Here is a 27,076-nt window from a genome sequence, read left to right as displayed (position 1 = left end):
TTCACTCAACCCGAAGCCTTGCACCTCTCAAGCAACAACTGGGGTGTCAGCATGTACGTGGTCATTATCTCCTAATGACTGAAGTAAGTTTAATCAGGCATATTTTCACACCTCATTACCATAAATGGATCACCCTATGAATCACTACATGTAGTTAGAATTACTCAGAATTAGATTTAAAAGAACACATTTTTTTCATCTAGCATGAACCTGTGTCCATATTCATAAAATCAAAGTGATGACAGAGTCTTGGTGTCATCTTTTTTATAGAACATATCTTAGACAGCCAAAGCATCCCGCTGTTTCTTCACATAATGTGAATAAAGACATGTGGGAAAATGGCGGGGAAGTTCTCACTCCTCCTTACTTGACATTAATGGCTGACACAGTTGGCTGTTACTGCCAGCAGCATAACACGGCACTGCCATGGTTACCTGTGCTGAAACCAAATCATCAGGGACTTTGACTCCTCCCAGCCCATATCTCCATCTCCCTGGCTTCATAAACATGTTTACCGAACCTGACATTGTCAAAGAGTAAAAACGACAACTTCTATTGAAGATAAAAATAAAAGCATGGCCTGAGCTTCCTTTGAGAAATTCATCTGAACCAAAGGCTCTTCTCCTTGTAAAATACTCATCCACCAGGTTGTCATTTGTCAAAGAATTATCAGACTTTAACCTCTAGTGTTTTGTGCTATTCTTCCAAACAACAAAGAATGTTATTTTGCTACATTAATAGATGACAATCTTAACTTTAATCAAATACTAACATGTCAGCTGCCGTGATCTTGTGTCCCATTGGGGGCTGGTGGTGCAAGAGGGGTGGAGAAAGACAGAGCCACAGAGGAATTGGTCTTTGAATACACCCTGAACAGTGAGTGAACATAATCTAAAAGTGCAACATGCAGGTACAATGTGGCGGTTAAATATATGGTTGAGGTTCTGATCTGTGAAAATGAGTTGGATGCTTTCGGTCTGTGTGGCTGCGGCCCTGCTGGCTCTCTGCGGGGGACAAAGCGCTGCGTATGAAGGTAGGTCTGTTTGCTGATGATTCAAAAACACAACCTGGCAGTAGTAGAAACATGTAGCAATTAGAAATGTAAAGTCTGATGTTATTATGCAGTCTGAAAACATAACTGAATGTGATTGACAAAACATGTATGATTCCAGGAAATAGCCTGTCTTCATCTGGCTACCATCTGTGTTCTCACAATGTAACGAGGACTGTGACTTACCTGGTGGTGCACAGCGTCCCCTATACTGTGTCAAAGCCTTGTGGTATCTGGCTCCTCTGGATGACATGTTCAGTCACAGTTTACAAGCTGATCCATCAGACTGAATACAAGACAGTGACGGAGCAGGTGATCGGATGCTGTGATGGCTATGTGCAAGTTGGTCGTTACTGTGCCCTGCGTAAGTGCACATCACTTCTCCTTGTTTCAGTATGATAGAAGACCAGTCAAGTGTTTGTTCTTAGACAGTAGAAGTCTGATGATATAGCATCACACTGTAGACGGACAGGGAGCCGGTGTGACCTTTCAATGTGTGGTACTGTGTGCAAGACACCAGATGGAAGCTCAGGAACCGCACTGCTACAAATATCTTGCTGCTAATATATGGCCTGTAACATGTTATTTCCTTTGAATGAAGCTGTAAACAGGAGTGGCGAGTTCACTGCCAAGCCAGGATCCTGTCCAACTGCAGATGGATGGTGTCCCAGATCTAAGGACTGTGAGTTGGATATAGACTGTCCAGGCTGGCAGAAATGTTGCCAGAATAACGGCCGCTCTTTCTGCCGCGACCAAGCAAGTTAGTATACAAATTGTTATTAAAGTGTACAGCCAATGTAGTCTCTAGGATAACGTAATCATTTTCTTTTTACTGTGAAGCTGTTGCCACAATGCAACAGCAAAATCTATGTCTATATATATATATATATATATATATATATATAGATGCTATATATATGCTCTATACATAATATCTATAGCAAATGGTCTGTCGAATTCATCTTTAACTGCAGAGTGCAGAGAGAGACAGTAAGCATATCTGTAGCAAAACCTACAAAAAAATGAAAAAAATGACCCTTAATGGTTTTATTTGAGTCTGAACCAAACACACTGAGGCCGAGTAATTCACAATACAAGTTTTTTAAAATCAACATCACAGTCATCACTAATTTTGGAATATTTTTTTATATATAGTATAGTTTTATAATGCAAAATTCAAAGACACCTGTTTGAATACATGTAAGCTGCTGTGCTGTATAATCATTAGTCTCTTAGTTACTGGTCTCAGTGGTGCAGCTTTTGTGCACCATTCTAATAGGAAATGTGTGTGTGGATGTAATTACACTATTCACAATTCATAGTTCTTTCTGTGTCTGTCATGCATATAACACAATAAATGTAATTAATACATTTAAACCAGTTCAAGAATGTTGTTTCATTTTATCTGGGGGTGAACAGATCCTTATACATTTTCAGGTCCAGCAAATTACTCTAAGAATGGAGGAAACCGTTGGAATGTAACAGTGACAGTGAAGACAGATTACCAGCCGCTGGTGGACAAAGATAATGGACTTCTGAATCACACAAGATTACTACAATCAATGGTAATATTACTGCTTCTGCTTTTGTGGCAACTTTGTGTCTCTGCTGCTAAGATCCCGTGCAGACTGACGGATGATTGTGTCTCTGTCACTAACAGGTAACTGGAGCTCTGCAGTCTGAGGTTTCCATCTATTACCTCAGCTCGTGGCCTGTGTATCCATACAGAACAGCCACTTCACTGCTGATCGACTGCAGCTTCTCTATTTCACTGTACAACGTCTCATCAAAGCTGCATCTCCTTCTCAACAACATAGAAGAGGTGTCATCTGTAACGGTGCAAGGTGAGAGCACGCTGTTGTTCTGTTGTTCTGCCTCATTGAGTGCTCAGTGAAGCTTCAGTACTGCTTCCTTTAGAGAAATGGCATTCTTGTAGACTTTTGAGAATGATTCATGTAGCAGAGAACACGGTGTTCAGGAAGAAATGACTCAGTCGCACCACAGTTTCCTTCTCCCACCACTTCTGTTTGAGTGACAGTCATCTGTGGGATGTTTCCTGCAATAGCGGAAAATAACACCATAGCGACTGCACACACACGTGCATAAACACGCACCCACACACACACACACTCACAGATATTAATCATAAATCAGTCATACTTGTTACATTTGCACAAAAGACACTGACAGGCTTGCCACCACACTGGTTTAAATAGGTTCTTTGAAATAATTAATTTCCTTCTCTCCATTGTTGGCTTTTATTCATCACTTGGTCTAAGTGCGGTAATGAATTTATTTTTAGACTTCTCTGAATCACTTTGCCTTTATTAAAGCTACAAGACAAGTGAACAGAGTCTGACTTGAACACTGAGTCACTGAAATCTTACCTGCAAGCTTAAATAATAAGACACACCTCTGAATGTCATTTTCCAAATGTTTTTGGTTTATCATTTATGTTCTGTTCCTGTCTCCTGGTTAACTTTCAGATGTGGATGAGTGTGCATACTCTGCTCTTCATCAGTGCTCTCCTCAGGCATACTGTAACAACACGGTGGGCTCCTACCAGTGTGTCTGCCGCCAAGGGTATATTGATGTTGACCCCAGCAACCCTGGAGCATTCTGCACAGGTTAGAACACATCGAAGAAGGAAACACACAGACCTGTGACTGATGGGTGACTGATACCATCAGCCTTGGATAGGAGAAAAATGAGCTCAATGACATGTGCAAGCAGTTCATCTCTTTGTGTGTTTATACAGAAAGAATCAAGTAAGAAACTTTTGTGGTATTTCTGTCCTAAGTAACAAAAAATGCAAGTCAGCATCTGAGAAATTGGACGTCAGCTTTTGTTCAGCAACAAGGAGGTTATTTCATCCAAAAGCTTTTATGTCCAATGAATTTGGAACCAACAGACTTCCCTAACATAAGGACAGAGTTGAAGAGACCATTTTATTTATATAGCACTTTTTACAAGGTGCTTTACACAAACCCAGAGCCTGAACCCTGAAGCAGACAGTATCAAGGAAAAACTCCCTTTTAACAGGAAGAAACCTTGAACAGGATCCGCTTATATGACCGTCGGCCGGGTAGAGGAGGAGAAGAAGAGGTAGACAGGACAGAGAGGATGAAGGAGAGAGAGGAACAAACATGCAATAAACATCATACATTACAAAGGACAAACATGACAGGTTGTTATAATTGGAATGCTGAAAAGCTATGTATTCGATTTATTTGTGTTTAGACAAATAAAATGAATGATAAAAAATATATATAGGCTGTCCAAACTGTAATCAGTTTTATATTACAAAAATAATGTGATGCTCCATCTAACCAATCCAGCACTGCCTACAGCACAGGCACATGTGAAGCATTAACAAACCTACATGCTCTAACATCACTACCAGATATCACATTTAATACTGTCCCATTACAGCTAATTGTAGGCAGCTCCATTGTGTTTATTATGTGTGTACACCAAACCCCTAGGGAGCGGATATAAGCAGATGCAGTTATTTTAGAAGAGACGGTATGCAACAGGGAGGGTTTCTGCATCAATACAGGAAAGTCCCACCAGTTTCCACTCACTGCAGTTAAGCCACACTGCATGCTTCACGGAGGAGGCTCTAATGTAGAAACAGTTGCCTATTTCTGTTGACCATGATACATACTGTATATGCAAAATCAGCTTTGTGTGATCAGTGTTGCATATTAAAGGCATAGCAGTCTTGTCTCAGACACAACAATGAAAGCTGCTGATAACAGAAAACAGATAGAGGAAGAATATGTGAGCTGGTTTCTTTTTGACTGAACTGTGTTGTTTGGGTCACATCAGTGGGTAAGGCTCTCACTCTTTAGCTAAAAGTTTAGAACAAGGAAAGAAGTCAAAGCAGGAAAACACTGATGAGCTACACTCCCAGCTGTGTGGAACAAACAATAACAATGAATAGAGCAACAATCCAGTGAGGCAGGAGCTGTAAGGTTACAGAAGCTCTGTCTTTGGCATAAACAGAGCTGTGGGGAACAAGCCGCAGCCTTAACATGAAACAGATGAGGCTGCAGCAGAGTAGTTCCTCAAGTCAGAACCAAACACTTGAACAAGGAAATAGTGGTAAGATTTAAAGAGGAAACTGTGATCAAAACAGACCTCACAAGACGCCTGGGTGACGTTTTACGTTTTTCATATTATGACATGATCATATCAGCACACTGTGTTTTTTTATTAGCATGCTGTGTATCAGAAATTTTTATTATCCACTTTTTTTCTCTGCCCAGCTGACCTCAGGGTCTCCAGCACCACGGAGGCCCCACTGACACACCATCCAGTGAACACGACCTACACCCAGGCTTCCAGCACCACCTCACACCCTCCAGATAACAGCACCATGGGTATCTTTAACTCCTCTGAGACCAGCATAACCACACCTTTGTCAAGCTCTGTCCCCTATAATTCATCACATCATCCCATGACGAGGACTTCTACACCTTACACCAGCCTGCGCACAAACTCAGCTCTGCCAGCAACTGCATGTCGTAAGGAATTTTTCATTTTTATAAATTGCTTTGAATTATGCTTGCTAGCTAATTATTTTTACAAAAATTGTATTCAAACTTAGAGACCGTCACTCCATTGTTCAGTAGCTATTGGAACATTTTAGAAATTCTGTGTCCCTATTCCACAGTCCTGAAATCTGATATAAGGTCTGAGCACACCGCAAGCTTGAGAAACGCTTAGTGCTGCCCCTTGAGGCCTAATGGAGGCGGTGCCATGAGGCTGAGGACTGCAGTTCTGGTGGAGTTTTTCTTACAGTCACAAAGAGCCCACTTCACACCTAACACACCACAAGCAACACAAAATGGAGTTTGATCTAAAATGTGAAACAGAAAAGTCTTTAAGAATGAAGACTGGTTTGACAAGTGTATCTGGTTAACTCGTTTACCTTCATTTGAAAGGAGTGCAGAGCTGTTTCCTTTTCTTGTAGCATTCCGCAGGAGTTTGTCTGAATGAGATCTGCAGGTGATCACACTGCATCCCTCTTTTTTCTGGCACATATAATCTCAAATCAATTCTAAAGACTTTGGTGTCACATTGGTTATTTTATATAGCTCTCTCCTACAAAGTAAATTAACATATTTCTAAATAAATGTCAAAGTTAACAAACCACAACCCCTCTTTGCCTCCTCCAACCTCTTCCCAGCTCCTCCCAACATCACCATGGTACGGTCAGCTAATGTCACTGGAAGATCCTTCTCCATCTACTGGTCAAGCCAGTCTCAGATGAACCAGACTTACAGAGTTGTTCTAAGCAAAGGCTCAGAGGTCATTCGTAGTTGGGAAACCAATCAGACTATGATGGAGATGTTGGACCTGCAGCCTGGGATGCTCTACAATGTTTCTGTGACACCATGTGCCTGTGAAACCCAGGGACTCACACTTTGTATGTCAGTCAAAACCGGTAAGAAGTCACCTTTGTCCTCATTTATATCACAGTACATGAATTACAGCATTACATTTTAGTATTCAAATACTACACATTAAATTTGTATTAATTTATTTAGTTATATTTTGTGGATGTAGTCCTTAAAACCATTAGATGCATTTTACCTGAACAACAAAAGAAAGTACTGACTTAACTATAAATAAATTAAAAAGTAGCCATGGATACCATCCCCAGGAAAATTGCTCCTAATGATTGTGTGATGAAGGAAAGACTCCTTTTTAACCAATGGTGCAGAGGCTTGATATTTAATTGTGAAAGCTGTGGTTTTGTACCTATAAGGCTTTTCTTTGTAGATGCTCAGACTCTTGATGCCACCACACGACTTACCAACATCCCATACACTGCTGACCTCCAGAATACCAGCAGCCAGGTCTACAGAAACCTCTCTGAAAGCATCATAGGGGAGGTAGGTTTAGGGTGATACATTGACCAGTCTGTCTATAAACCCTCAGAATTAACACACAAACCTCACCCACAGATCTACCAGTCTCTGTCTCCAGAGATGAGGGCCCTGGTGGATTCAGGCCAAGTGAGGATCGAGATCAAAGGCTTCTCCATGGGCAGTGTGGTGGTCAACTTCACCATTGTCTTTACCCCCAGTCAAAGCCAAGACATAATGAATGTGTCCACAGCACTGCTGCAGTCCCTAATGGACAGCGACATATACACTGTGGACAGGAACAACACAAGCGTAAATGGTAATGGATGACTCCTCTCTCATGTCAGCTGGAAAACTCTGTTAAAGGAAATCAGATACTTGAACTAATTATTCTGCAGTCCAGAGCATGATGAACATTCTGTCTGAATTCAAATAATGTTGTTAAGGCTGTCTTACTGAGGAACAATATTTGGTTTGTTGTAGATTTTGACGAATGTGCCTCAGGAGACAATGACTGTTCCCAGTGGGCTACATGTACAAACACCTGGGCCTCCTACACATGTGTGTGTATGGATGGGTTTATGGACAACAACCCAGAAAGACCTGGACGAATGTGCCAAGGTAGAGTCTCACAGTGTGTGGAAGTGAATGAGGGATTTTACATCCAATATTTGCACTAAAGATTAACTGTGCTTTATCTTGTGCAGCAATTGCTACATTGGAGACAACCGCTGCTGCAACTACAACCACTTCCACTACAACCACTACTACACCTACAACCACTGCTACACCTACAACCACTACTACACCTACAACCACTGCTACACCAACAACCACTTCAACTACAACCACTACTACACCTACAACCACTGCTACACCAACAACCACTACTACACCTACAACCACTTCCATGACCACCACTGCTACACCTACAACCACTTCCACTACAACCACTACTACACCTACAACCACTGCTACACCAACAACCACTACTACACCTACAACCACTTCCATGACCACCACTGCTACACCGGCAATCACTGCTTCACCGACAACTGCTGCTACACCTACAACCACTGCTACACCTACAACCACTTCCATGACAACCACTGCTACACCTACAACCACTGCTACACCTACAACCACTGCTACACCAACAACCACTGCTACACCTACAACCACTGCTACACCAACAACCACTTCCGCTACAACGCGATCTATAATCAGCATGTCTATGCAGGGGACGCTCTCAGTTGAGTGCAGAATTGCTTCAATCACTGTGGCCATTACAAGACAATTTCTTCAGAGCGCACAGATCCAGGAAGGAGCTCTGTACTTGGGTTTGCAGGGATGTGGTGTCAATGGAGGCAACGCTACCCATGTTGAGATAACAGTGGCATGGAATGAGTGTGGGACAATTCTTATGCATGTAAGTGGAAAGCAATAGTAGTAGTAGTTGTATATATTTTGTACATTCTGCTTTTAGACATGAACTTTGACTTCTTCTAACCTCTCAACATCTTTTAGAACGACACCTTCTACACAGCAGCTGTAACCCTGTTGAACGCCATGACTCCATACACCTTAGCGAGTGGGACAGTCCTGGTACCCAATATAATGCTGGAAGTCCCCATCATGTGTACCTACATGAAGAGCATGCTCATCTCTGCAGACTTTGGCTCCATGGGGTATTGTCTGTTGTCATGATTACTCACTCAATCATGAAAACTTGAACAGCTGAAAAGATATAAAAAGAAAACATAATTCTGTCATCAATTCATAACAAAGGTTCAGGAACAAAGAGCGACTCACCTACACAAAAAGGATGATGATTCATAGAATACACACACAGGTTGCTTAGTTTCTTTCTTATGCAGTGTGTGCTCTTCCTCCTTCAGGTATGACATGATCAAAGACATCATCATGGGCTTGGGGTCCTTCCAGGTGTCGGTGCAGCTGTTGAATGGTACCGTGCCTCTGCCCCACAACTACAGCCTGTCCCCCGGGGATGCTGTGGTGGTGGAGGTCAGTCTCAATACCACCTCAGAGCAGATCAAACTAATCATCAACAAGTGCTGGGCCACCCCTACCCCAAACCCTGCAGGCACCTACAGCTATGTCTTCATGGAAAACAGGTCTGATAAAGTACTATCACTGTTTCTGGATACTAATATTTTCACTCTCCCTAGCACCCATCCATCCATCATCTGAACCGCTTAGCGTCTCTCCCTAACATTTATAACATATATCATTAGCAAACCTCAATATCTCAATGCTAGAAAAAAATTGGAATTTTATCTTTTGTCTTAAGATCACAGTACATATAATCAGATGTAGTCATAGTTCAGATATCAGCCCATCGTCTTTGTGTCCACAGCTGTGCCATAAATCGCTACACCGAAGTGCTGATTAACGGGAACTCCAGCACATCCCGTGTGTCTGTGCGTATATTCTCCTTTGTGGACCTGAATGTGATCTATCTGCACTGCCAGGTCCAGTTCTGCTTGAAGATCGGTTCAGACACCTGTGTGCCTGTGAGTACCTTCTACAATATGATTCAGCTTTGAGTTTAAATAATAAAAACAGGTTGAAGCATCTGCTGTAATTGTTGAATTATTCAAAGAGAATGTATTATTTAGTATTTTCATATTGTCACCTCTTTTCTTGAAGGATTGTCTACAAAGAACAGCTCGGTCTGCAAATAATGTTGGCAGCGGCTTTGGTTCTTCTGGGCCCGTACTGAGATCAGAACAACGTAAGTTCTTTCACACTACTCTGTTGTGATGTTTATATGAAGGGTTTTTTAGCGACTGTATTATGTGGCTCCCCTGGCCTTCAGTTTGACTCAACCATGACACTCGAGCCTTTTTTTTATTATAAAGTTACAGTCTCCTCAGGTAAGATTTGGAATGAGTCATCTAGCTGTTCAATGAAAGCAGTGCTGCTGTGTTCTTTATTATAAGACTCACAGAGAGTTCAAGTACAGCAGCTCAATGGAAAACAGACATTTTATGTAATTAGTTTTCTTCTTTTTTTCTTTTTTGTACAAGAGATTTAACATTTGAAAATTTCAGATGTTTTTAATACAATCTCATCATCATTTTACATTGCTCCCCTCCTCACTGTATGCTTACTAATGATGCATATACATTCCTGCAGCGTCCTCTGAAGAGGAATTGAACACTTTAGGCACAGCTGGCCTCGCCTGTCTCTGCGTCGGGCTGACGCTCTTCTTCATCATTGGTTTTGTGTGTGTCTTCTATTACCAGAGGAACCGCATTGGACATTACAATTTCAACGTCAAACCCAAAGAAGAGAAGTTCACCTATCTTGTTTTTAACACCTAGAGGGCTGTTACGGCACAGCTGCCACCAGGTGTCAGTGCTGCACTGTTCATGCTTTAGCTCAAACAATGCACGTTTGCACATTAAACAGAATATATTACATTATATTTTAAACTGCCTCCTTTACATAGATATTTAAGATTTGAGAGTAGATATATGGATAAATATAGAAGAATACATATTTTAACATTTTAAAGAGGTAATGAGCTGCCCTTTGCTTGAATGTCTGTATAAATAATCAAGTTAATAAACTATATTTAAAACGCACACTTATCACTTTACTTTATGATTACAGTTATTTTTTGTATAATTACATTAGTATATATGTTATTGTATTTTGTGTTAAGTGAGACAATAAATATGCATGTCCTGTATGGACACTTGGTGGTGCTGCTGACACAGTCACAGTCCAAAATTCAAGATGGCTTCCTGTATGTTTACAGAGGACAACAAAACATATGACCTGTTATAGGCAGCTCTGTCTTTAATGCCGGTCCTATTGACGTGAAGGGGTGATTTTAAACCAGATCAGCCATTAAGAGAGGATCTGCTGTAAGTCGCACAAAGCACACACACACTTTTCCCATGATCCCACACTGTTGACTACTGGGTCATAAATAAAGCTCCTGGATCGACAGGCGATGTGCTGAATACTAAACAGGAGAGGCTTTCTCTCTGAGAGGAGGTCCCCGGAGACCTGCGGAGAAGGAGGGCTTACAACCATCTGGAGGGTTAAAAATGCTCCGCCTCCTAATTAACCCATTCAGCTCTTTCCCTCTCCTTCTGAGACCTGGCAACCCGTCTCTATGGCAACAGCCCAGTGTAGTGATGGAGGGAATGTTGGATGCAGGGAGTGAGAGAGAGCAGAGCAGGGACAGTTTAAAGGCATGAAATTGAAAACGTGCCTTTGTGTTCAGATTTTGTAATTCTTTTTTTTGTGTTAAATTCACATTTACTGTGTATTTTATTTTGGCAGTAAATCTGCTCAGATGGATTTTTAAAAAGAGCAGTATGGAGCTGATTTATAATTTATAACCTTATAACACACATGCACACACACACACACACACACTGCCTAAAACTAGCATCAATTCCCATTGTCAACAAATAAGTGTCTGGGGAGAGGTTGCAGGTTTCCTGAGCTCCAGCTCAAGGCAGTGGGAGTGTTCACAGGGGAAGACATTTTCACTTTAGCATGTTTACATCCAAGAAGACCTCAGCGCTCCTTCCTTCGTAACTGCTGCAACATGATCTGCATCTTTGCCATCCTTCCTGTCTTCCTCCCCCTCTTCCTCTTCCTCACATCTCTCTCTCTCCTCATCCAGGTCAGGTCAGCTCTGAGACACAGCCGTTCATCTTGTTTTATGTCGTGTGTGTGTCTGTGTGTGTACAGAACATTCATGGATCCCCTGAGGCTTTCACGCAGACAGGTCATTACTAATTAAACATTGATTGTGTTTTTATGGAGCAGCTCAGGACCTTCTTCCAAGCCCCGGGACAGTGTGATGGAGCTGTAATCATCACAGGTGAGAAGTGTAAATTACAGACTGCAATAAAATCTCTGTTTCCTGCTGTAATTTTCCTTTGATACATTCATTCACGCCTTCACTTGGACTTTTACTTGCTTTGACTTTTACTTAGATCACATCATTCACTCACAGCACTGCTCTGTGGGTTTTAAAGTGTTTGTGAGTGTTTCATTACGATGACTGATGGAGACTGACAGGCTGAGAGTTACTCTCCTTCCCCTGCTGCTCATTAAAGAACACAGTTTCTCCGTGAGCAATTACAGCAATCCCACAAATCGTCAGCACCAGTACAATTTGTGAAAGGACATCCCATCTGAAAGAAGGACATCAGCTTTGTTGCATGAACTCTTTTTGTGTGTATATCTGTGAGTTGGCTGAGGAAATGATCATTTCCTATAGAAAAAAGTGCAGTAATATGTGGAGGCCAGTGTAATGAGGAGATATATACAGTGACAAGGAAAGTGCTTCTTTACAGCCAAACCTCAGACCAGCTGCCTCTGTGCTGTCCTGTTTTTTAGTCTCTTGCCTACTGCACAATGAAATGAGTTCTTGTTTAATGAGGCACTCCTTGAAACTTCGCCAAAGATGGCTTCCAAAAATACACTATTGTGCTTTTTAGGGAAAGTAGGTGATTAATCGCTCTTTAGTTTTGTTGTAGGGGGTGCAGAGCAGCAGATTCACTCTCCAGACCAGGTCTACAGGCTCAGGCTTGATCATGTGTCAACTGATTGTGTAATAAAGACTAGATGATAGATCCATGATCTCTGTTTATTTAAATTCCTGATTCTTAAAATGCTGCTGCTCCAGCAGTTTAGCAGTGCACTGCTTTAACTTTGTGAGCTGCTCAGTAAATGAAGCAGTCCTTCCTCAATTAGAATAACAAAAACACATCAAGGTCTTACATGTCATGTATGCACACACTGAAAAGCATGATCTCTGTGTTTGTTCATTGAGGTCTTCAAGTTTTTCCATCACACTTAAGCAATACACAAACCGGACCATCAGCATAGAGAGAGCAGCAGCATTTTAGTGTCAAACCCTGTCCTTGTATCTATCATGCTCCAGATCTAAGGGGGTGAATATTTTTAGGGATATAATACATCCAATGGTTGATTTCTGTTGTGAGAAACAGCTACTAATGAAATACTAGTATAAACTACTTGTCCCTTTCAGTAGAGAAATAGATCCTGATACCTAATAATAATAACCAGAGAAGAGGTCAGGTTTTAGGGCTGGGAAGCTGCACCCACAGTGCAGGGGTTCATTTCTATGAATCCTCATACTGAATTCAGAAAATGAAAAATCTGCCTCATGTTTGTCATGTGCTCATGTAGATACATATCTCAACATATCTTTGTTAAAGTCACAGATATGAAAGTCATGTGGAGGAACATAAAAACATGCAATGGATCAGATGAGTTTGTAGATTATATTACTGGTACACTAAAAAAAAAATGGAGGTGTTTTTGTTTCCAGTGCTGTACCCAGTGTGCTGGGTCTGGTTCAAACATGACAAACTACAATGCAGTATCTCCAAGTTATGCTGATTTATTTACACTAAAACTGATTCATGTACAGTACTGTCTTTGTGATAAGCACTTTATGGTGTGATACTGGTACTAATAATACTGACATATTGTTTTAAAATAAATTGCATGGAAAATGATAGCACCTTTGCAGTAATGCCATGGGTCAAACAGCTGGGACTTTCAAACCAGAATCTGTTTCAAACATGCGTGTTTCAAATATGTGGATATTATTTTTTCTTCCATCTCCTTTGTCTAATCCAACTTAAATGCTAGATATTTACATTACAGAGCAGCAGTCTGTGTGTGTCTGCCTCTGTTCGCTCTGGCAGAACTACTCAGTCTGGTTCACATCTAGGGCAAAACGTACGACTCCGCTGCTCCTCCGAGGCTCGGGTCTATCCAGCAGTGGTTGTGGTTCTCCTCCAGCAGCACCCTGGGAATGATGATGACTGGGTCGGAGAACCTCGTCTTTAGCATCTCTAGGAGGCAGCACATGGTTAAAGATACCAGAGAAGGAGACAGAGAAGGAGACACATGATGAGGCTTTTCTCTGAGGCGGCGCGCAACAAGTCATTTGGCTGAGCTGAGCACCCTGTGACCGCTCATTTTAGAGAGTAAAAGAACTCAGGAGGAGACAAACATTCAGGGACACTACAGGCTTCTTTGGCCACAGACATTACATAAAAACACCTCTGGGAAATCTTGATAGCAAACATGGAGTAAAAAAAAATCACATTGCTTTGAACTGTTGACTGTAAAATGCTGAAGAAAACTGATTCCTAATGACAGCTTTGCCTTTACATGGGTCAATACAAGCCACTGGTTTAAATCTATACTTTGACTCATTCACTAAATCACAGCGTCTGCAGATGCCAATAGTATAATGAGGGTCTCGGGGTGTTCTTTGAAAGAGCAGCTACAAGATGCAATACAAATAAAAATACATTTAAATTCAATAAGATCAGGAACATGCACTTAAATTACCTATGAAATGTGTCTTTCCAAAGCAGCGTCTCTTCTCTCATTCCATTCATACTCACCCGTCATCCTACAATATATCTATGCTATCTATCACTATCACATGTTCTAGATAGAGTGTCAAACCTAAAGGCCAAATTGTTGATCAGATTGCAGGTCCAACAGAAAACAGTGGCAGCATGCTTTACAAACACATACTGGATGATAAAGATTACTCCAGGATATATTCTACTTAATATAATACATCGCATACATGTGACATGCTCCTTATAAAGGATCCTCCAAGTCATGCAAAGTGCTGTAACCATGGAGAGTGGGTGCTGAATGGGTGGAGATGACTAAAAACTGAACCCGAGGCCTCCTTAAGAAAATCCACCTTAAGGAACCTTTAATAGTATGTGACAGCAGGCAGGCAGGCAGGCAGACAGCCCCCTCTCAAACCCCCTCTACGGTCCATATGGAAGAGAAATATACAGAGGGGAGCAGATAATGTGGTGATTCACTATTGAAAAAAGAAAACTGTGCCACTGTAATAAAAAACAAAAAAAAAAACAAAAAGGAAATCACAACTCCATGAGCACGTATGAATGAGAATGAGTGGCTCTATTTCTTCTCCTCCTGCTTCTTGTGGTTACCTGGGATTGGGTAGTGCACAGCCCCACAGGTGTTGCTTTAGAGTCTGCACCCAGCCAATATCTCGGATTGGCTGGCAGAGTTGTATGTAGTGGTACTGATTTAGCACAACCCTTCAAATGAATCAGAATGTCACTCATTAGCACAGGACAGACTGGACACAGCATCATCCAAATGTGACATCCTCAAACACCAGACTAAAGAGAGAACAAAGTTTTTGTTTTTTTTTACATTAACTAGAAGCACATGACATCTTATTCTGGAATAAGTATCTGCACATCCTTTCACATGCATGTTGCTCCGTCAGTGGTATGAGTTCTTGGAATATATTGATACACGATGCAGATATAATAATATATTCTTCAGTTCTCACATTTAAGGGCAACATGCAGTTTCTCTGAAAGTGATGTCAGAGCTCATGCCAGAATGCGGCGCAATCTTGGATAAGCATAGAAAGAAGTTGTGAGAGCAAAATTCTCTTCCATGTGGAATGTTGTCTGTCACAAAGACAAAGACTGAGACAGGAGAAAACGCTGACAGACACCTGCAACCACTAATCTTTCACCATTCGCCTTAACAAAAAGAAGCAAAGAAGACACTGCTTTTTCTGCTTTTTTTGCATTTATTTGTAATGTTTCATTAAATATGAGCAAGCAGATAGAAACACAAGCACGTCACAGTTTTTTTTTGTTTGTTTTTGTTTTGTTTTTTTGCCCAAGACATTACTTTTTAACCATACTTTCTATCCTTATTATTCCTATTAATCACAAAGATAGCACCGGGTGTGTGGTGTGCTAAGCACTGTTTACATTTACTGCCCCCTATAAGCCCCCCTCCCCTTCTGTTACATGACAACGCACCCCCCCCCCCACCCCCCAACCAAAGGCTGCAAAATGCTAATAAGCTCATCCCTGATGGGGTGTGTATGCGTGTGTGATCAGCTCGGATAGATATGGCGGCGGTGGTGATGGTGATGCTCGCCTCAGACACCACAGAAAACACTCATCCATTCAGAATGGAGGAGGAGCGGAGCCAGTGACAGCAGTGAAGTGCGTGGTAATCATTGGGTGACCCATGGAGAGACTGTACAGTGTTCCTTTAAACCTAGACAAGGTGTCTCCACAATAAATATATGCTAAAAAAGCAATGCTTTGGACTAAGTGTCAGCCAACATGTATCCCTGCTATCATATATAGACAAATATATATACAAAGGAGGTTAGATAAACAGTTACAGAGCAACTTTCTTCACGTTCCCTTTTCTTCCACACATCTCGCTGATTACATTTTGGATGAACCAGAATTTCAAACTGTCACGTTGTAGCAAAAATAAATCCAGTGTAGAATCAGCATTTTCTAATAAAACTCAGCCTCATCAAACTAACATACTTTTAGGCTTTGAACACGTGTATTCAGCAGAATCAAAGCCACACTGACCATCACATCACTGCACTCCTATTTTAACAGAATTACCTTTAAATACATTTAACACTTGGCAGTGAGGTGTCCACAATTTATTAGGACTGCATCAACCGTCTTTAAAGGTGATGCCCAAAGCACTATGTGTAGTCTAATCCCATTGGCTACGGCCACCCTTAGCACACTGCATAACAAAAAAGCTCAAAAAATAGGAGGTGTGCTCCTTTAAATGCATAGCTGCTGCTTCATAGAGGGATCATTTAGTGTGTTAATAAAGACTGTGTGAGAGGTGATTATGCTGAGTTACAGCCAGCAAGACTGACAGCTCTGTAAAAAAAAACCCTCATCAGCCCCAGTGAACTCATCCCACTCTGATTCTGAGATGTTGTTACGCTAAATGCTAAATGTTATCTAACACAGAGGGAGTACTCAGCCACTGCGTGCATGGTTGATGTTTAATTCTTAATCAGTTTAGTATGACCCAGATGGTTTGTTGGCAACAAATTGAGTGAGATACCACTGTGTGAACGGGCTTCACATGAAGAGAGCAAATGCTGAATGGAAAAACAAGGTAGATGAATTCAAAGCAATTCTTCAGTTCATAATGAGACATTTGAGTTCAGCAACTACAGAGAACAAAGGTTACAGAGCAGGTACAAAACAAGCCGTGGATCAGAAAACTCCCCAAGCAAGACATTTATCAAAGATTTTCAGATTTTATTTCCAAAGTGCCAATTTGATTTATTTCTTTTCTCCTCCAAAACAATCCTTGATAAACTTGACAAGGCAATCTGCTCGGTTGATCAAAGCCAACCCTTCAGAACTGCTTGTCTCTGGGTCCCATGCAACAAGAGCCATCCATTAGCTAGCCAGCCAGCCAGTAGCCATGGCAACCTGGAGATGGAGGCGAATGCAGAGGGGGTGATGGGTGGAATCAAATGGCGGAGAGAGTGGAAGAGGATGCTCACGCCCACTCGTTACTATAGAGATCTAGTGTAGCATGAGGCGGGAGGAGCGATGGCCATGTCATGTTCAAACCCCAGTATCATTGTACAAATGTAGGTTAGAGGTAGTGACAGTGGACAGAGAGCAGGGATGATGGACAGAGGGGGGAAGAGACTGGAGGAAGAGGGGGAGAAGAGAGAAATGAGAACAAAGACAGGAGTCCTGGATATATTTTGCAGCCTCTGTGTTTGCTTTCCCCCCAAAATAAGAAAGAAAATGAGAAGAGTGCTAAATGATTTTTACTCTTTTGCCTCAGCCAGTTTGTTGTTCATCTCTTTACTTTTCTCCTTGTCCCCCAGTGCCGGCCGGTTCTCGGGCTGGTTCTCCGAGGTGGTCTTCTTGGAGCCCCTCAGTGCGGCGCTCTGCTTATCTTTGGCTTTCTTCACTGGCTTGCCCTGGCCTGCCGCTGTGGCTCCAGACTTTTTGGGTTTAGAGCGAGGGACACTAAACCTGTCAACCTAGGGATGTCGGATAGCGGAAAAGAGATTCCTGAGCTGAAGTGCCTCAGTCATTTCTAAAACTGTGCTGTGCAATGAGATATCACAACGTTACAGTATAACAGATATTCTGTCAGTTCTCATTCCTGTCAATGTCACCAGACTGATTTGAAATCATATTACAAAGTGCTCTCACCTGTTTAATGGGTTCTACGTAAGGCTCGCTGTACAAACTGCGTATCCTCCGCCTCTCTTGGGCTTTGTTGTCAGCGGGCTGCAGCGGGGCTTGTCCCTTGAAGGTGGCACTGTAGCTGGTCTCTAGGCTCGTCTTCTCATCTGGGGGCAGGTACTGGGACCTGGCCCGGATCATCTTTACGGGCTTGACATCTTTGTAAGCCTTAAACTCAGTTCTGTGTGGGAAAACAGGAAATGAATCATTGGATTTCATTAAGTACAACCATTAAGTTTGCCTCTTATACAAGACAGTGCAGCTGATTAGCTTAGCTTATATATAATATGAATGTATAATAATATATTTATATTACATATAGTACACAATTTCAGTGTGTGTTTGTTTATTTGATGTAAATTGTTATTAGTTGGGCATTAAATATATGATTTGTATTGGAGACAGTAGGACACAGTGAGTGGTGCATTATGACTGTAGAGCATGAGGGAGGAGGTCTGCACCACGCTTTGATGGTGATACCTCACACAGCAGTTCTGAAGAAGGTCAGCAGTATGGCATTCACACAGAGCAGGCTGGCCTGCGGCATGCATTCTGTTCCAGCCTGCTAACATTTAAAGACCTATGGATCTGCGGTATGCATCATAGATGCTGCTACTCAGGTCATTTACTTTGTTATAGGGCACTCTGTCATCTACATTCATCTTCAGCAAGGTAAATTAACATATTCCCACAGCATCACTCCCATTCAGCTACTGCAAATACCACATGCTACACAAACATACATACACAGAATGCTCCAGCTGCTACGAGTCAAATAACACTTCAGCCATCCCTCAGTCCTCCCCTGTAGCTCCAGTACAGTTGAAACCTCGGTGAAACGTTCCTGCTCTGTGTCAGTAAATATGAGTGTGGCCAGAGGCAGACAAGGTCAGACTGCTGTACTGCAGCCCTATCAGAGTGATTCATAACCCCGAGTCAGGTGAAAATACATAGATCAATAAGTGGAAGATATAGAAAGCAGCACTGGAGACCACATAACCGGAACAGGTGCCTCTGATTTTACATATTTAATGATTTGCATTGAGCCAGGGAGCGCCTGTATTTGTAGCTGAGAGTGAAAACTGACGTCTGATGTGCTTGTGTCGGGTGGTCATGGGATGGTAGGAGTGAAATGACCTTGACAACCAAAGCACAGCCCTAAAGGATTATAGTAGCTGTAACATAAACAACTATCACTATTGATGTTTCTGCTGGTGGCTGAAACAACAACCATATGAGCACAATGTAAGCTGTAAATGCTGCATTTGATAAGTTTACTGTTGTAGTTAAATAACATGATGACACTTTAATTAAACACAAATAGGGTAAAGTTACTTCCATTCATCAACAGAGCACTAAGAAAAATAGTAAATGGCTGTGTACTTCAGCGTTTTGTCTAACCTTTATGTGAAAGCATCGATAGACTACTGACATTTTACAAATCATTGAACAGATTTTTAATTAAAGTCAACATGTCTTAAACCTTAACCTTTGATAAAGTATAGGACTGAATTAGCTCCCACTGATCTTAACTGAAATGAGCTGTCAGACACGTTCCCCGTACTAACAACTAAAGCATAAAATGTGAAAAGCAGCCTACACAATGGCTGATGACAGTGACATGGCTGCTGAATACAGAAACCCCTCCTTCTTCTTCTGTTGGTGGAAATCACACACAGAGAGCCGTTATGTAATAGGTCCGAAGTCCACTTTCAATGCTCGACAGGGCCAAGAAGCCTCAATGCAAAGACAGGTTATACAACAATGTCCAAGGCCAAGAGGATAAAGCACCCTCATGACACCACGGGGTGTGTGTGTGTGTGTGTGTGAGGAGGACAGAGAAAGAGACAGACTGTGAGTGCAGACAAGGTTCGCAGTGAAGCATCAGCCTGTACTGTAACTGCTGCTATTCATGAACATATGACTGTGTAGTAACAATAAAGCCAGTGTGTCTGAGGCCAGTGTGTACTTGGTACTGTTTAAAAATGATTGTTAGAAAAGCTTTATCGCTTCAGTGGCTGTCATGTCACAGAGACGCATCTCGCTACTGTAAGAAAAATAAATGTGACTGTGTAGCAGTGTGAGGGTCATGTGACAAATTCCTTGTACGTAGATTGACCTTGTTGATGTAGACACTTAATGCAGATACTGCTTTGTGTATGTACTCTGATTTGTTTTGGACAGGGCTGGATAACACTGGAGTCCCACTGAGATCCGGCTGCTACAAAGAAACTAGCAGATCAGAATCGAACACTGTCAGGTACAACAGCAACAGAGCAGCCCCGCTTCATATCTCCTTACTACAAACGCCTGATGCTGAATGTACTTAAGGGCTTGAATTTTACCCTTAAAAACTGAGATCACCATCCAAATGCTGTTCACTCCTGTGAGTCACTAAGGTCCAGGCTCTGCTATGATATTCCACACTGTGTGACTAAAGCTGCTTCCGAGGCCTGACCCTGCCGACCCGCTGTGGTGGAGGGGATGTGTGGAGAAGGACCTCGTCACCACAACTTTCGCTGGCAGCGACAAGGGGAGGAACTCTGCCAGGGTACAGCACTGCTGCTCTTACATGGCACAATCTGGACCACTCACAGCAGGAGTGTTGTGACAGAAACGTGTTAAAACAAATGCCTGCAAATGTTCTGCACTGTGGAATCAAACTGGATTCAGCCACACAAATGGTCTTTATTTGTATGAAAATGTATTGAAGGCTATTGGCAGACTGCACAGTCACATCAGATGTTCATGTGTACAGGCTTCACACTCCATGTAATCAATGAGTCAAGGCCTTTGTTCCATCCGTGATGGCATGGACTGATCACTTCCTGTTTTATTCTGAAGTTTGTTGTTTTTAGTCATATTCTTCGAGCTTCCTTTGTTTAAATTACCATTTTCATTTCATCAGCCAATTACCACATTATTATAAACACCTCGATGGTAGTAAGCCTTCAGAACTGCTTTAATTCAGAGCAATGTTTCCAAAACATTGCTCTGAGATTTTACTACTTACTGATGTCATAACATCACAGTTGTTGCAGATTTTATCAGCTGCACATTCACACAAAGAATGTTCCATCCTCCTGATTAGATACCGTGTTGACAGGCAGGTGACAGGTGTGTCTGTTTACCCCTCACTGTTAAGTGGCAGATTATACCATCCATCATTTATCCCCTGGAGACCTGGCATGAAAATGTCTTTTCATTGCACTTCCTGGTTTTTGGTTTCCCCCTCCTGGGTTGCTCCCTCCTGTTTGGATGCTCACCCTTCATTGTCTCCACCTGTGTCTCGTTACCTTCACTTTGTAATTCTTTGCTTCCTGTGTCTTTGTTTGCCGCTTATTTTCCCAGTGTTACATGTCCACCCTATCTTATTAGTTTTATTAGTATAAAACTAATAAGTTTTGTTTTTTGTTGTAACTGTTGGACTTGTATTATTTATCAGCTGCTTAAATAATGCTTTGGCTCAGTTACCCTGTCTTCTTGTTTCTGTTGTTCTCAGTTTCTCACCCCTTAACATGGCAAAAAAAAATGCCACTTCCAAAGAAAATCCACAGTAAGGAATTAGATGAACCATAAATATGTCCAAGCCTAGTGCAGGTTTTTGTTAACCAATCGGGTCACATCTCGTTGTTGTCACCCTTATAACAGCTGCTGCTTGTAGCTTGCATGCTGCAGCTGTTTGTGATGAAAACAATCTACAGATGTCACAGTGAGCTGTGGGAATCTGTGATGAATGTCTGCAGCTCAGGTGGCACGGTGGCTTGTCCATTAAATATTAGTTACTATCCATTAATCCTCAGCTCCGAACACCAAAGTGCTCTAAAGGCACGCCACTGGTGTACAACTGAAGATAAAACATACACACACTGACATTTTACAGAATTTTAAAACCTATGAGAGGATTTCATCATAGCTTTATCGCTCACATAGTTGCAGCCCAACTCTGTGTTAGTGTGTTCTGTAATCTGGCTGTACAGACTCATGGTGATTCAGCCTAAGTCTACACCAGTGCTGGTCTGAGATAAAGGGCTGTCCAGCTTCTTTGAGATTATTCCAGGGAATCGATCTGCCCACGCTCAGCACCACAGCTTCACTTCCTCACAGTGTTCCTGGGTGTGCAGAGCCTGGCTGCTGGTCAATACTCCCTCCTACCTCCGGGCTCAGTTGGCCTCCTCTCTATCTTACAGCCTCTAAAGCTAAGGCTCAGTGCAAACAGCTCATTACAGAATCACTGGGTCACGTAGTATGGTGTCTATGCCAGCGGGAGCAATTCCAAGTCGAGTCAATTTTTCTACAAACATCAAACATGGGCCCAGTTTTAAATCTTCCAGTGAAGGAATGCAATAATAAATGAGCAAGTTTACAGCTGCAGGGCCGACTGTGTTACAGTACCTTACATAATTCATTGACATCCAGACTCACATATGAAGATATTTCACTATAATTTCACTGTAATCTGATATGATACAATCAGATTAGACTGTTACACAAGACCGCTCGTTTTGGAGGGCAGAGCTCCAAGCTGATGCAACGGCTGAACACTGGACGATGAGCTGAGATTTTGGGATTACATTTGTGGCAAAACTAAAGCATACTGATCATACTCTCAGGAAGCAGTTAAATATATTTGACTTGGGTGTTTCTGCATTCATTGCTTGTCAGTAGAAACATGAGGCTTTGCAGACTCTTTAAGAGGATCATTTTTTAAATCCACCAGAATCCATTGGCTTCTTTACAGTGTGCTGTCTGCTGCCATGCCATGTATGTCTGCATGTTCTGTTAACCTGACACTTTGAGAGAGCGAGAGCTACTACAATGTGAGAAACACAAGAAGAAAATCTAAAGAAGATGCTCCACAGATTGCGCTTCTGTGAGATATATGTAGAGCTCTGATCCGTGACACAAATTAAAATTAAAAATTCATGCCTCCTCAGTCTCTCTGTGAACTCAGTAAACCCACACTACCTGCTTCACTGCCAGCCACGAAACTGCATTTATTCCATAATTCTTCCTCCAAACTGATCTTTGAAGATTCTTTCTTCTCTGACACGCATCCCATAGTGCAACAAATAACAGTGACAAGATGAAGAATGGTCTTTGTTTCTGTCACAGCAGTGCTGGTAGCAAAAAGCAAACACTAACAAAGACTAACAGCCTCTGCCTGAGACTTATTCTCATGCAAAAAATGGCATTTTGCATGGCACAATGCAGGGAGTTGGCAGAGAGATGGTTGGATGGAGGCACTTGTGACTGGGAGGCTGGTAGCAGAGAAAGCTGCACCGATTCAGGCAAGAAAAGGAACAGTTAACACAGAGCTTTGCAGAAGAGAAATGCAGCTGCCTTTCACATTGTCCCAGGTGCACTACAAACAGAACAGCTTTGTGTTCAGTGAGCTTTCTGTGGATAAACAAAGTTCACAGAAATCCTGAGAAAAAGACAGCAAAGGGAAGGAGGGCTGCATGTTTAATTGGTGCAAAGCAGCACATTGTTATAGGAGAATGTAAACGTGGTGCCCTAAAGAAAGCTGCTGCAGAGTCTATGCTCTGTCTATTAGAACCCCAGAGGAGATTGTACTACCTGCGTAGCCTGAGACATACAGGGCTTTTGATGCTGATGAAAAAAAAGGCTGTTTCAAATGACTGTCATCCGCTTAGTCTATTATTATCAGTGTGAGAAGGAGAAATGCTCGGGCCTCACAGTCCAGCTCCTCCTGGAGGATCCCCAGGCCTGCTGGGAGATACAATCCTTGCAGTACGGCCTGGGTCTGCCTCTGGGCCTCCTGCTCCACCTGCTCGTCATGTGTGGTAGACCTCTGCTGAACCATCACATCTGTGTAGGAGCAGCTGGACTGTGAGGCCTTCTTTTCACCTACACTTAGGAAAAGCCTCTGCGCCAATTTATAATTACCAAATGTAAATGGCCATAGCTGAGAGGTAACACCTGCATAAATTATTCAAGTTAATTAGGACTTAAAATTGTGCATTATGTCTGTGGTGTTGTGCCTGCTTAGAGTGGTCCTTAACCACAGCACACACTGCTTGCCTGCTCCACTCTTGCACCACATCTTTGCCTGTATTTGGAGTTTAGGTGGACTGTGACACTGCCAACAAGGTGGCAGTCGGAGCCTGCCACCTAGACTTAAAACGGCTCTTTAGAAATCGGTGGAGGACATCATTATAAATGCCATCATCATCTGTTTACAACCTGAGATGTCTGCTGTGTTTTATGCTGCTAATATTAGAGCTCATGAGTTCATAAGAGTTCACCAGAGATATAGTTATCACGTTGACGAGTCCATCATGGAAACACCAGAGGACAAGTGTCATAAACGTCCTGAGAATTCATCCTCTGGACAACACAGCATGGTGGAGATAAAAATAGCTTGTGCTTGATTGAATCATTTGTGCTTGCTTATTAATAATTCACAAGTGTGACTAAATCATTTTGCCCTTAATTTAACATAATATTAATAACAGTAGCTCCTCCCCTCTTGCAGTGGATGAATAATGCTGTGGTACATTCATCCAAACTGGATGTTTGGAAAAGACACAATCACCCACAGTAGAGTCTGATATTGTCCGAATCTAAAATTTACAAAAATTAGTGAATTTTCTGATGTTGACTCACCCCCATCATTATGCTTTAACTGAAGGATTATAGCAGCAGTAAGAGTCCTGTGTAATTCTATTATAGTTTAGTAATGAACTAGTGATATCAAGAACATTTCTGTGTGTGTGTGTGTGTGCACATTGTGTGTGGCATTAACCCACAGTTGACCTGCTTTGAGTGTCCGCTGGCAGAGAAAGACAGGGAGTCACCCGGGCTTCTGCTTGTCACGGTGCAGCCATTTCATGCCATGCGGGGGGTGGGCGGGGGGGAGCCCTGGGCTGCACCCTGCTGACTGCTCAACAACGCAGGCACGCCAGCAGGCACCGAACAGCTGGACGACTCTCTCACTCAGCTCACACAAAACCACCATTCAGCTCTGTCACACCACAGCCAGGCCTCCCCTGACCTGTGACAGCACCGAGCCAGCATCACTTCCACAGAATTCAAATGACTTTTTAAGGTGGTAAAAAACTGGATCACATGGTTCTCAGTGTGAATTATATGTATATTCATAGGTTTATATATACAATCTCAGTCGTCATAAACTTATAAGGACACAGCCTAGGGAGGCATGTGTACAGTAACTGTGACGTGTGTGACTTGATGTTCATCCACAGGAACATTGCATAATCAGACAGAGATTAGCCTCATGGACATAAACAACTCCACCTTGACCTTTTCCATTCAGTTTAATTTCCTATAACAGCCTGTGACTGTGTAATAACCGCTCTATTAGTCGCAACAAATTAGGTCAGGGCTGCAATGCAAACACTAAGACAAAGTGTATAAGACCACACGAATGACAATGATTTAGGGAACAGGGCTGTTTGTCTCTTTGCTGAATATTTTGTGGCTTAAAAGTAAAATGTGTGATAAATATCACGTGACAGTTCCACAAATAAGAATAATGTAGTACATGTGTGTGCCATAAGTTGATTGATAACGTTAATAACAGTCTGTCTGTAAGAGCAGTTTTGACTCCCTTGGCACCTTCGTGGACCCTTAAGGCCCACACACACACACACACACACACACACACACACACACACACACACACACACACACACACACACGCACACACACACACACACACAGGTATGAAGTGTATTGACTGACTTGTACGAGCTGCCGGCTGAGATCTCTTCTTTGATCTGTCTGTTGACCGCATCCGCCGCCGCCCTCCCTTTGCCCTCTCCCTCCACCTTCAGGACCACTTTCTTCGCCCCGTCCGCTTTGGTGGGGCGCTTTTTCCTCTCCTGACCCTGGAGCAGGTCTTTCTCCTGCACCTTGTCAGCGATCACGCTCTTCTCCACGCCGCTCTCCCCATCAGCCAGAGCCACGCGCTGTTTGGCGTGCCTGGACCTGTCCGTTGCTCGGTCGACTGAGATGGTCGGAGGTGGTTTTTGGATCCAGGGGTGGTCGTACCTTTTCGGGATAGGCCAGGGCTTGAAGTCCTTCTGGTACTGGGTCTCACTGTTAAACGGTGTTTCCGGTTCGTGGTACTCGTTCTTGGGTTTACAGCTCGGTTCGGGTCGCACTCTCCAGTGCTTAAAGTCCTCGCGCATCACCGAGCTGCACACGCGCTCCTCGGAAACGCACCTCCGCGGCGCGCGTGTCGCTGAAGCGGTGCGGCTTCCTGCGCGAGACGGCTGCGTTTCTATAGCGACCCGGGCCTGTGGAGGGTGGAGCGGCGGCTGCAGCTGGATGTGCTGCATCTCAGACACGTCCGTGTACTTGGTGAAGACCAAAGGCACCGCAATGTCAGCCTTGTCCAGCTGGTTCCAGAAGCGGGCCATGCAGCACGCCCTGCTGATACAGGGCCACGCCATGGTGAGCTGTGCAGGGTCCCACTACAACAGTTTCCACCGAAACGAAGGCTAATACCTCTCCACACTCCGGTATCCAGATATGACAGATTCAAGATGTCGGTGTGTCAGGATGCTCCACTGCTGCTGACGTTAAAACTGGATATGCACATATAAATCCATCCCGCCTTTAAAACAGGTACACAGGTGCAAATTTCAGCGTGTTTGACTATAAAAACAAGCGCTCGGATGTTTGTCTTCCTCCCCGTGTGTCCGCTCTGTCAGTGCGTCCTGCTACATCATTTCACAGCAGGGCACTGCAAGGAAAGCGGCCCCGCCCTCTGCTCAGCATCCCGGAGGCGCAGCACTGGAGCCGAGCAGGAAAATAAAAGCACTAAATGCACTTCCGGTTTCCTCGCGTCTTATAAGACTTAGTAAAGCATTATGAAGGTCACGTGAAACAAAAACCCCAAGTCAAGTCTATTCAAAGCCTGTAGGCCTGTCTCCACCAAGAGGTTTATCTGCTTTGATTTTGAAAAGTGCGCCTGCGTTTCCTGTTTTTTGTAGCAAAAGCAGAATGAGGTCCATCCAGCACTGCCAGTCCCCACTGTGTCATAAATATATAAACAA

At 42.8% G+C, this 27,076-nt stretch overlaps 2 protein-coding genes across 2 annotated transcripts; one reads left to right on the top strand and one right to left on the bottom strand.

The window, feature by feature from the left end:
• Positions 1-907: 907 nt before the first annotated feature.
• Positions 908-10,392, top strand: umodl1 (uromodulin-like 1). The gene is made up of 17 exons (XM_028422226.1): positions 908-1,033; positions 1,173-1,415; positions 1,653-1,811; positions 2,489-2,616; positions 2,712-2,895; positions 3,538-3,678; positions 5,323-5,580; positions 6,246-6,503; positions 6,842-6,954; positions 7,027-7,246; positions 7,411-7,548; positions 7,635-8,356; positions 8,455-8,615; positions 8,826-9,062; positions 9,305-9,461; positions 9,598-9,682; positions 10,087-10,392. Exons 1-17 carry the CDS (start codon positions 958-960, stop codon positions 10,272-10,274), a joined length of 3,468 nt encoding a protein of 1,155 aa, XP_028278027.1. The 5' UTR covers positions 908-957; the 3' UTR covers positions 10,275-10,392.
• A 5,468-nt stretch (positions 10,393-15,860) lies between these two features.
• Positions 15,861-26,808, bottom strand: map6a (microtubule-associated protein 6a). Its single transcript, XM_028421465.1, has 3 exons — positions 25,758-26,808; positions 17,997-18,210; positions 15,861-17,821 (listed from the first exon to the last, which is right to left on the bottom strand). Exons 1-3 carry the CDS (start codon positions 26,468-26,470, stop codon positions 17,603-17,605), a joined length of 1,146 nt encoding a protein of 381 aa, XP_028277266.1. The 5' UTR covers positions 26,471-26,808; the 3' UTR covers positions 15,861-17,602.
• Between the last annotated feature and the right edge of the window lie 268 nt (positions 26,809-27,076).

This window comes from Parambassis ranga, chromosome 14 (genome assembly GCF_900634625.1).
Source record: "Parambassis ranga chromosome 14, fParRan2.1, whole genome shotgun sequence".
Lineage (NCBI taxonomy): Eukaryota > Metazoa > Chordata > Actinopteri > Ambassidae > Parambassis > Parambassis ranga.
This window is presented reverse-complemented; position numbering and strand designations above follow the sequence as displayed.